Source organism: Rutidosis leptorrhynchoides, unplaced genomic scaffold (genome assembly GCF_046630445.1).
Source record: "Rutidosis leptorrhynchoides isolate AG116_Rl617_1_P2 unplaced genomic scaffold, CSIRO_AGI_Rlap_v1 contig433, whole genome shotgun sequence".
NCBI lineage: Eukaryota > Viridiplantae > Streptophyta > Magnoliopsida > Asterales > Asteraceae > Rutidosis > Rutidosis leptorrhynchoides.
The window spans coordinates 56,418-68,477 of record NW_027266665.1 but is presented as its reverse complement, the minus strand read 5'-3'; the positions used below and the strand labels follow the sequence as shown (position 1 = coordinate 68,477).

General features: G+C 32.5%; 3 protein-coding genes across 3 annotated transcripts; 1 reads left to right on the top strand and 2 right to left on the bottom strand.

Moving 5' to 3' along the window:
• The first annotated feature begins 2,189 nt into the window (after positions 1-2,189).
• LOC139883661 (probable calcium-binding protein CML18) lies at positions 2,190-2,684 on the top strand. Its single transcript, XM_071867807.1, has one exon. It carries the CDS (start codon positions 2,190-2,192, stop codon positions 2,682-2,684), a length of 495 nt encoding a protein of 164 aa, XP_071723908.1.
• A 491-nt stretch (positions 2,685-3,175) lies between these two features.
• LOC139883662 (dolichol-phosphate mannose synthase subunit 2-like) lies at positions 3,176-3,504 on the bottom strand. Its single transcript, XM_071867808.1, has 2 exons — positions 3,415-3,504; positions 3,176-3,328 (listed from the first exon to the last, which is right to left on the bottom strand). Exons 1-2 carry the CDS (start codon positions 3,502-3,504, stop codon positions 3,176-3,178), a joined length of 243 nt encoding a protein of 80 aa, XP_071723909.1.
• A 4,013-nt stretch (positions 3,505-7,517) lies between these two features.
• LOC139883674 (probable 2-oxoglutarate-dependent dioxygenase AOP1) lies at positions 7,518-11,348 on the bottom strand. Its single transcript, XM_071867817.1, has 6 exons — positions 11,153-11,348; positions 10,397-10,532; positions 8,744-8,943; positions 8,553-8,664; positions 8,104-8,431; positions 7,518-7,778 (listed from the first exon to the last, which is right to left on the bottom strand). The coding sequence occupies exons 1-6, from the start codon at positions 11,346-11,348 to the stop codon at positions 7,518-7,520; spliced, it is 1,233 nt and encodes a 410-aa protein (XP_071723918.1).
• Between the last annotated feature and the right edge of the window lie 712 nt (positions 11,349-12,060).

Genomic DNA, 12,060 nt, shown 5'->3' with positions numbered 1-12,060 from the left:
AAAGACCATGTCAACTTTGAGTTGTGTATGTAAAGAGACTCTAGTGTAATGTATAATTTTTTGGAAGGTCGTACGAACTTAACATCTAGTAATTATATAACATAAAAATGCAACTACAAATTTCTCTAAAAAAATTGTGGGATCGAAGAGAAATTAAAATGCATAATTTCTTGATGACAATTAAAATTCTTAAAATAACAAATTAACGTTAGTGGTGCATTAAAAATTGTAGACGCACATATGTGGTATATATATACATCATTTTATACGCTTAGCTAAGCAAATATATTGTGAGATCTCTTTATAATTTGTATTCACACTTTTGTCAACTTTTGTCGATGTTCATCCCTTGATTTTTCTAACGAGAAAGACTGTAAGCTAATCTTTACTTGTTAAATGATGATCGCAATTCACAACCAATAATGTTTCTAATTTGTAAATAAAATATTTGCTCTACAGTAGCATTGATTGAGAATTTGAGATATAAAAATCTGGTGTAGTGGTGTACAGATGGCGATGGATTATACCGATCATAGATCGATTCATTGTTTTGGACCAATTTATTTAAGGTGTTGGTGTATAGGCAAGCAAGTTAATTGCATCCACTAGGAAGGCATGAAATCTATCATCGGAGACGACATTTGTTGAGAGGGGTAACCTCAGACTCTGAACATAAATAAGTCTCCAACGAAAAATCGTAAAAATTGATCTAAACTAACGGAAGAAAAATATGATAAAAAAAATCGAAATACTAATTTGAAATCTCACAAAAATACTCTCTTATTGCAGCTTAATTAAGAATCATATTCAAGCTCACTTCTCTCAAACTCAAGAGGAAAACTTCAATGACAGATGAAGATTCATTGAGGTGGGCAGTGTTTGGACTTTGGAAAGTATTTGGTCTTTTGGATTAATGGTGTAAAAAATGTAAATATAAAATAAATTGGTCTAACAGTAAACTCTTCAGTCTACACAGACTTGTAACAAATATTCAAACTTGACACAAATATAGTGAGGAACGGTTCAAAAAGTAAAACCAGTCAATATGTATTATTTTTTTGACTTTTAATTCATTTTATTTCAATATAGATGATTTTTATATATAATTTAAAAAAAAAAAATGATGAAATATGATGTATTTTTCACACACAAAATAAGGATAGTAAAAGATATATTGAAAGAAGAAGAGAATAATAAATTGATCAAAAGCATGCCCCAGTCTTAACATGAGAAATCTTTTACTATTACTTCTCAGTTTCACAATAGATACCTTTTAGTTATAATGACATTGTATAGTTTTTCTTTTATTAGGTATAATGAAAATATTATTATAAAAAAATATTTTTTAAAATATATATGATGTTTTGTTAAATTTAAAGAAATTTAAAATTTTATTTTCATAAAAATATAATAAATATATTTTATTAATTATATAACATCATTTTAGAAAAACATGAAATATTGTGAAACGATATATATAACACGAAAAGTACACCTTGTATTATAAAATGAAGGAAAATGTTTGTTGTGATATCGTAGGATGGATGTTTGACAAAGTCTAAAAGTGTGACAATTGCCAGCAAGAGATTGTACACCAATCACGGCATTGTCTCCTCTAATTTTGTAACTTATTTTGTTCGATCTTTATTTTATTTTTTGTCTTTTGTGAATATATGAAAGAAATCACATTTTTATAATACTAATAAATAATCTCTCTGATCATTATTCATTTATGTGTTGACTCTCTTCATTAGAAATTTTTTAAATCAAACTTTCCAATAAATATCAAGAAAAAGTCTCTCTCTTCCTCTTGTGTTCATTAGATCACAGAAAAACCGATTTCCTTAGATCTTTCAAACCCAGACTTTATATATATTGTAGATTGAATCTTTCTCAGACAGATCCATCGATCTATATATGTATTGTAGATTGAATTCCAGGAATGAAAGGTAGGTTTTGATTCAAACCCAGATTTTTAAAAATTTATTGTTTGATCATATATGTATATTGTTGCTTTAATTTATCCATGCATGTAAAAATATAGAATATATATTATTATAGGAACATTTGATTACAAGTCATTTGTAATCAGATCAGGTATATATTGCATTGCATATATAGAGGAAGAGATAGTCTGTAATTTATTTCTGTTCTGATCTGCATATAGAGATTTATAATCCTAAGAGATCATGAGCGGCAAGAAATCAGGTGTGACTTTAGACGATGAGCAAATCTCCGAGTTACGACAAATCTTTTTATCGTTTGATCGAAACAAAGATGGAAGTTTGACTCAGCTCGAGCTAGGCTCTCTCTTGCGGTCACTTGGCCTCAAACCAAGCCCTGAGCAGCTCGAAACCCTAACACATAAGGTCGACACCAACAACAACGGCCTGATCGAGTTTTCCGAATTCGTCACATTGGTGGCGCCGGAGCTGATACCAGAAAAATCGCCATACAGCAAGGATCAGATGAAGCAGATATTTAAAATGTTTGATAAAGATGGAAACGGTTATATAACAGCGTCGGAGCTGGAAAGTTCAATGGCTAAGTTAGGTCATGCTTTGACCGGAGAGGAGTTGACGGCTATGATCAAAGAAGCCGATGCTGACGGAGATGGAATGATCAGTTTCGAGGAGTTTTCACGAGCTATTACTTCTGCTGCTTTTGATAATGCTTGGGGCTAAAATCTCATAGAAATATTGGTTTTGGTTTTTGCCTTTTTGGGTATGAGCGATTTTGTTTCATTGTATAACTTGGAGCTACCTCTTTGTTTAGGTAATGTTTGTCGCCGGTAAGTTATTTCTGGTTTCCAGTCACTTCCAGAAATCAATTTTCTTATAGAAGTAATTGCTTTGCAGCTACCAATATGTTGTATCCAAAAGTCAATGAAGAATTGTTAGTGAACTCAATCTGTCGACAACTTTTTGGTCATACCAGATTCGTTTCGTGTTTGGAGCACTTTTTTTTGATTATTTTTAATAACAAATATGTATTTTTAGGATGTTTGAAGCAAAACAAAACATACTTTTAACACCAAACAAACATATATTTATACGCTGTTAAACTAGTCCAGATAAATATATGATGTTGAAATTACATTGGAAAAAAAAAAAGGAAAATTCTCTATTGATAACTATCAAAGAGTCTGATATAATAATAATAAAAAAAGATATAGTCAAGCCTTCTTCTTTTCGGATTTAATCATGACATATCCAACAAACATACACAAAGAGCAGTCAAGAACCACGCCAGCAAGTATGGGAATGAGTATGGCATATTCTTGTGGTAGGAAATATTGGTGGATGAAGTGGTCACTCGCAACAAATGGCTACAAGACGGAAAATATATGAGCAAGCAATCCAGTACTACAAAATACATTTTAATTGATTTTAGTCCAAATATTAATAAACATACAAGAATGATCACCCAGAAAGTGTAGTAAGTGAATATCGATACGCTTATAAGAGATAGTAGAAACCCAACTGTTCTGTCTGCTAACTCCATTCTATTTAAGTGTTACTCGCTGAAAATGAGCATTTAAAGAAGAGATCAATAACTTGGAAGGTATTAACATCCAAACATTTCTTGAGTAAAGCATTCTAGTAAGAAAATGTGCAATGATCACAACAATATTATAGACAAAAGTAAATTAAACATGTTGTATTAAAATCAAAGTTTAGAATATGAACTAAACAGGACGAAATTTAGCAATGTCACAACCCAAATTAGTAAGTTCAGAGAACTGAACCAACCATTTAGCAGGAGAAATCCAAGTAGTAGATTAATCGTTGAGTAGCAGAAATAGGCCAATGTCGTAACCACTAATCACGGAAACTATTCTAACAGCACAAATTCATACTGAACCTCAATTTGAGTAAGCAGATTACATATCAAACCATAAAGCTGCAATACAGAGTATCAGTTTATTTCATGAACATCACGAACTCTCTCACCTTCCCCCTTTAATCCTTTTTTCTTAATTTTAAGTCGCAAGATTCGCTTTTTACAATCTTATTGACATTAATGTCCATGCTTGAATCTAACAACAATACGTAAACACCAGAAGATGTATGAAACATGAAAACAGAGAAAAATATATATGGAAGATAGAACACGGTGGGAAAAAAAAAAAAAAAAAAAAAAAAAGATAATCAGACTGAAAGGAACCAAAGACTGCAAATTTCTACTACATAGCAAGAGTAGGCTGGCAGGCTAACACAATTTTTGGCACTCGGAACATTCAAGCAGTCTAACAGGTGACAAATTGCCTACACTTCACCGCCAAATCCAGGAATTCAGCGAGAATACCATCCATCCCTAATTTCAATAATCTCACAACAGTTATAACCCATTCTCATTCTTATCTTTATGGACACTGAATGCAGAATAGGGTTTTAAAATAGTTGACAAGAATCATGACTACATGAGTTAGTTTGGCAACGACAGCCAAGAAGGCCCTCTTCTTAGTAGGCAGCTCGAGGGCGACAAATCAATAACTGGTTGAAAGTTGAAACAAAAAACTTGTAAAACACAAAACCCCACAAAACATAAACAGATACTATAAATCTTTCAGAGGAAAAAATGAGCAGAAGCAGCAATGTACATCAACAAAACTCAGATTCTCAACTATCCAATTTGTATTAACAGTCTGATCCTTTTCCTAACTTTTTGACAAACCCAGATATAATTTATAGTCAAACTGAAACATGAAATTGGAAGCAAAACATGGCAAAATAATCAGGATTTATCAATCGAATTCACTCAGTTGGTATGCAAATACACACAATTTTCGATGAAAGGATAGAATGAAAGGATTTCATACCTGTATTTAGTTTTTTATTCCAATATACTAGGATTGTCATAGTTTACTAGCTTCTCATTCACAGTTAGATAAGATTTACTTTCTCCGATCGATCTCCATAAACGACGACCCCGGACGTTGAAAAAGAAAAAAATAGAGTAGGCATCAAATTCTGTCGGGCTGGTAACCAGAAGCCCATTTACTTGCAATCCAATACAGTTTTCTGACGTGACAAAAAGTTTGACTAGGACAGACTTTGATTAGCAACCATTTGGCCCCCAAACAATTCAAAAGATATAGAATTTACCTAAAATTTGTTTAATTAACAGTAGGAAGGGTTGTCAAGATCTGCGATCGAGATTTTAAAATCTTGTAATTTTATGATCTTTGCAATGAAAACGATCTCATTGATCGTTATTTTTTTTCCTTTCACACTAAAAATTATGCTATTTTTTTTTTATCTTTTCTTGTCTAACTAAATGTAAGTTAATATTGATGCTCCTCATAATAATGGCGAATTTAACGATAAGAATTGTGTCTTAAATAATTATTATGTTTCTAACTAATTTATTTTTTTAAAAAAAAATTCAAACCGCTTTTTCATTAAGCCAACTGATTGCCCAAAAGAACTAAATCCTCCACCTGTTGTGGTACATTTTACAAGGAAAAGAAACCAAATTAACAATAGAATCAAATGAGCTAAGGCATGAGCAAAGAGTATTTTCTGCTCTATGAACAAATAAAAAAAGAAACAGAGTTGAAAAAATTGGAGGCCTTGTGCTTAATTTCCAAAAAGAGTTTCCCATATGGAGAAAAACTTCGACTTTGCTATGGTAAAGCCTGGAAAGATCATGTTTTGAAACCAATGCTTATCGCCCAATCCAGACTCAGACTTGCAGCACATGTTTTAACAAGCAGTGTCGAGTCCACCAAACCCAGTCTGCCTGACACCGCTCCTAGACATCGTCCATGATAATTTCGTGCAATACATCCATACCTATTTGTCACATTACCGGCCACAAACCACCATCGAAGTTCAATTTAACAATGTGATTATCAGGAGGACGCCAATGTCCAATACCTACTGATCTTTGAGAAATAGTGACGTAGAACGCATTGTCGATGATTATCTCACTTGGATCGACAGCCAGAAGCCCAAGCGAGATGGACCGAAGAATTGAAGATTTGTGCGTAAAAAGTCAACCGATATTAAAATAGCCATAACTTTTGACTCCATTGTCGGAATCAGGATTATGATACTAATTTGGAAAGCTTGTGAAAAGTTCTATTGGTTTACTTTGAGGAAACCCATTTGGAGTTAGGAAGGGCCTCTTCCGAACCCGTTTCGACCTTCAAACGGGCCGTTCTTTATTTTCGTCTATTTTCGTATTTTCTGATTTTAGTTGTTTTTCAATTTTGGACTATTTAAACAATTTTCATTTGCTATTTCATTAATTTTGAATAAAATAAAACCCTAATTTAAGGGTTCTCTTAACTGTTCTTTGAGTTTTTAGCTTAAAAGCTCTTTATACTCTACTTAGAGTGCGTCAAATAGTGATAAAGGTACTTACTCGATCAAATTCGCCCTAACTTAGGATCCATTCCTGAAATCTAATGCATGCATGACATTCTCGGTATTCCACATTTAGCTCAGAAAATAAAATCATTTCTATTACTCTATATCTGCCAAACAACTGCGATAAATACTCGAAGGACAGGGATCAATAATTGGATATCATTAGGCCAACTATATAATTATGAAACTGACTAAGTATGGACACACCTAATTAAAAGGTTCCAAAAAGTCTTATCATAGTTTATATATGAGATATCATAAAAAAAAAATAGTTTATATATGAGAAAATATTTTCGTTGCACACGTTTCACCTGTAACATTTCGTAGTCTAAAAAATCTAAAGTTTTCCGTTAGCGACCAAAAATATTCATTTGCGGCTAATTTGCATATGTGGCACCTAGTGAAAGGCACCTAGTAAGCTAACAGACCAATATATTTGTGACACGTGCCATCTGACTCATCAAAAACTTTGGCACGTTATCAAAAAATTATGCATTTTTTTGGCAAAAAATTTGTGACGTGGCAAAAAAGTTATGTGCGAGTGAAACTATCGCAATTGTATGAGTCTGTTACCTGACTAGACATGAGTTGGCGTCATAGAGCACCATATAGGTGCTAGGTAGGTGAAGTTAACGGCAGAGAGGATATTTTTGGTTGCTAGCGGAGAAACGCGAGGGAATGAAAAAGTGTTAAGGTGAAACGCGAGTGACGAAAGTATACGTTTTCTCGTTTATATAATATATGTTATGTTTATGTGGTGACATTAAAAGTTGAAAACTATTTACAAAACTATTATGTTTATATAACATCTAAATTTTCATATAAAGCTATAAGAAAGAATCTTTTGATCTTTCACGAACCTATCGATTTACGAACCTAAAACCATTATACGATTCGATCTAAGATCTTGACAGCCTTCTTCGTATCCTTTCAAGTTTTTGTTTGGAAGCTCGGAAAATGAGAAAGTAATTTATTACTAGAAATCACCTTATTGTTATAACAATGATCTTTTTACATTCTTACATTATAGTTCCAAGTGCGAAATAGAACACATTACCCACACACAGTTACATCACATGAAGAAAATACTTGAATTATAAGATTTAAAAATTCCTTGTAACATAATTTGAGCTAATGCTATTATTTTGGTTGGTTCACACCACAGAAGCTCTCTAGACCAGTACCTAGTTGCTCATCAGGATTTAAAGCCACGAATTTCATATAGTCATGAAAATCAAAGGGCTTAAATTGCAAAGGATGTTCTTCATCGACCAATTCTTCCAGAGCCTTTACGATATACCCTGGTTTTGTGCTACAAAAGAGTGCAAGAGTGTAGCTTGCCTCGTTTCTGCTAAGAACCACACGGTGATATGCAGCGCTCAATCTTCCATTTAGCCATGCCTGATAAGGAATTAATTAGTACTCCTTCCGTCATAAATAATTGACTCGAATTCTTTTGGTATTGTCTATAAAAATTATCACATCCAAATTTGAGAACAATTTTCACAATTTTCTGCATTTATACCGTGGTTGTCAAAAGTCCGAACATGGAGTAATCATTACTTAAAAGATATTTTAATCATTATCATCTATAATGATTATGTTTCTTAATTCTATCAAAATCTCATATTGTGGTTATTAAAAACATGGACGGAGTATTACATAAAAATTAACAAACGTTGTGAAATAAAGAAATCCAACCATTATTGAGGCAATATTTACTTACAGAGAGAGTGAGTCCAGCTAAGACAATAAAAGGGCAGGGAGAATTGGATTGTTTGAGCTGAATCCATTCACCATCACGAGATTGTAGCTCAAAGCCATCGACTTGATTTCGAAGCAATATCGTGAGTAAGTTCTTATCTTGGTGAGAGTGCAAAGCAATTTTAGCCTCACCGGCCTCGTGAGGATTATATCTAATCATCCTAAATCTGTGAGTTGTCGAGTTCATATGTTCGTCCATGTATTTCTCGACTCCAAAGCTCTCCAATATCATTTTCCGGACCATTTTATCTAACTCGGACACTCTTTCCGTAAAAGATTGTATACTTTTGCTGCAAATGTTAATATTGATGTAATGTCACATACATAAAAATTAAAATAAGTTTTGGTTATGATAAACTAAAGAAATAATAATAAAATTGGCAATTATTTAAGTTGATATTAGGCTTGCACCTCAAAGTGGGATTTCCTTGGGGCCAATAATTGTTGATGAAGCTTTCAACGTTTCCTAAAATGTGAGCTTCTTCAATAACCATTGATTCAGGATATGCCTTAGGTTTGGATCCTGGAAGATAGCCGGTAAGTGGCTTACTCGAAGCATTATGCATTTTGACATCTAAAGGGAGATCAAAAGCTTTATCGGCTTCTCCAATTTTGAAGCTCAATAATCGAATCTTTGTCGAAGAGAGCCTCAAAGCAGCCATACTCTTTTAATGCTTCCACAACTTTATCCTTCGCCGAATTCCATTTGTAGGTACCCGGAATTAGGTTTTTCCTGGAAAAATCTATAACTGGAATCTTTGGTGTTGGGGTTGAACCCTTTTTTTTTTTTTCTTTCCTTCTTCTATTGGCCAATGTAAAGTGTTTATATAATTGAAGAAAGTTAGCTTTTTAATTGCTGTATATTTATGATGGTCGACTCTATATACTTGGGGAGGTATCACTAGTGTAGTAAAGATCCTACGACTATCGAAAAAAATAAAACTACGTGCCGGCCATCGGTTATTTAGTTGGATTGAGCTTGAGTAATTTGGTCATTTTATTGAATATTCCTTGACAAATCTATTGTCCTCTTTCGTTCGAAAAAAATAATAATAAAAAGTTGTCCCGTAGTTCTTTGTGTTTTCCTTAATTTTCCATACATGGTCTTAAGATACGAATAAATCATTGATATGTTCTTGAGAATTTTTGTTCAATGATACTCTCTTCGGTCACTTCAAGCGATTCTTAATGAAAGTTGCGAATTAAAAATAATAATTAATGATATAAAAAATTATATGTTTGTCCATTGTTTATTCTTCAAAAGTCATAAATATTTATTCAAAATGGAGTATTTATTGAAATAAATGTAAGAATAAAACTGAAAAAAATAGCTCAAATATATATTGATTTCATAAATCAACATTTAAATGAACCAAAACAAATTTCATTACGAAAGATCGGAATGAGTAATTTTTTTAATATATGATCCACTCACTATCCTGTCTTCCTCTCAATTATTAGTCTCGTAATGAAAGTTGCGAATTTTAAGAAAACAATTAATGATAGTTAAAATTACTGGATGTCCATCATTTATTATTTAAAAGTCATAAATATTTAATCAAAATAGAATTTTAATTGAAATAAATGCAAGAATAACACTGAAAAAAATAGCTCAAATATACATAGATTTCATAAAACGACACTTGAAGTGGACTAAAATAAATTTCATTACGAGACACATAAAGTGACTTTTATTATTATTTTATGAAGGAAACATTTATTGTGACACGTAATCTCTTTTTTTTTGATAATTTATGGAGGCCATCAATCATGCACTTCAATTATCTCCAAACAACTGATAGACCGAGATGAACTGATCTCTGCAGCAACTGAGACGACACAAGATTCAATCCAAACAAAAACGAATAGATCTAATTATTTGTAATTAAAGAAATCTATTCTACAACTAAAAAATCGATGATTAAAAGTTCCATGTCATAGATTTGATGATAAAAATACTAAAAAAAGGGTTTCCTAACCGAGTTTAAGGGTACATGATCCTAATAAAACTAAGGTTGGATTGATTTTAGTTGTTCCTAATAGTACCAATACAGAATGGAATTTGAAACTGGTAAAAAGATGATGAACTTTCAATTTCTTCTCGATTTCATTAAAAACTTATAACTTCAAAGAGAAATACAAGATTGTTTATATAGTGATCCAAGAAAAACCTAGGCTTCATAATTAGGAATTACATTAAACTGGAAAAAGAAAAATGGCAAGATGGCTTGTAAAATCCAAGAAAATGTCAAAACTTGCTTTTGAGACCACAAGTTGATAAAATGCCACCTAGCTGTTCCTTTCGGTTTTCTTGGTCACTACTTCTCTTTTGCTTTTTAATCTTCTTGGCAGTAAATGAGTGATTTTGCTGCAGTAAAACTCTTTCTTCTTCTTCAAAATCAGATCAGACCTCATTAAGCTTCAAAAGTTTGACTTTGCAGTTGACTTCTATTTCATGCATGATCAATGATGGAAATTATTGTAGAAAGCTTCTAAATAACATACTAAATGATTTTACATCTTCACTTATTCATTAACTTAACTAGAAAAATAAATGACTATTGGACTAGTTTTGACTTGAACTGAAATGAACGAATACAATGGCCAATCTCATCTTCTCATGCTGAAATCTTGTAGAAACCTCGAGAACAACTTCCAAATGCGTAATGTAACTTGAATGAATCGAAAGGATCAAGAAAAAAATGCTTGCATATAAAATTCCCAAATTTTTGCAGACAACTCAAGAACACAACTGATAGAGCTTGCAGATTATTCAAAACTAAGTAATTGGTAAAATTGATTTAACCATTCAATTCGTAGCATCCAATATAATGAATCTGGAACTTTGAATCAATTTTTTTCATCAACTACAACGAAAGAACGACTAAATCCTAGTTTATTCTTCACGAAAGCTAAAAATGGAAACTCTAAAAACACTGTAGCAAGCTTTAAAAGGAAATCCTAGACTTCAAATTTGGCATATTCATTTTAGAGAATTGTAGGTGAATTACTGGTAATGTCGTTCATTGGCATGACTCTCTGAGTCGATTGCACGCCGTCTGGAGCTTCGACTATTTGTCGTCCGGCCACAGTGAAGTCAATTACATTCTTAGTTGACTGAACTTTAGATTTTGCAGCGACGTCCTCCAAGTTTAGGTTGGCGATACTAAGGTTCTCAACTTCTCTTCGACGTGTAAATTGGTCCATTCCTGCAACAATCCCTTCCTCTTCTCTGCATTGCCTGAATCGATTCTGGGCCTATCGCCGACGACCAGTTTAAATACTTCCAAGAATATTTTTGTAGCAATTCTTCCTAAAACAGCTCATTCATTCTCATTTCTTCTCTTTTTTAGATTGACTTTGACAGCATTGCTCTTCTTCTTTTCTTTCAGTTTAATTTTAGCATTCACTAGGCTTTTCACAATATCTTAGTATGCTGACTTCTCTAAACAAACTAACTCAACAACAACAAGGCTACAAAATAATAGTATTTGAAAGAATGTTATTAAGATGACGGTCTAACAATATATAGTTCCCATTAATTAATTCTCAAAAAATTTATAGAGATCGAGTGTCTGATCGATAACATGTCATCAAAAGCTTGAACTCAATATCCTCTCACTTAAAGAGTGTGATTTGCTAATATAGAACGGTGATTGTGGCTGCGTGTTGACTGAGGAATGATCAGTGGTGAAGGCATGAAAAGAAGGTATATATGGAAACAAATTTTGCTTAAAAAACATAATATTAAAATATCTTGTTAGATGAAACTATAAACATGTTATATTAATAAATTAGGAGAGCGATATTTGAATTGTTGAAAGGGACAACTCACGAATAATGATGATCTCGTCAAAGTTTCGCGTTTGGGAGAAATCTATGTTATGGTGATCGAACTTACGAGCTATCATTCGTACAA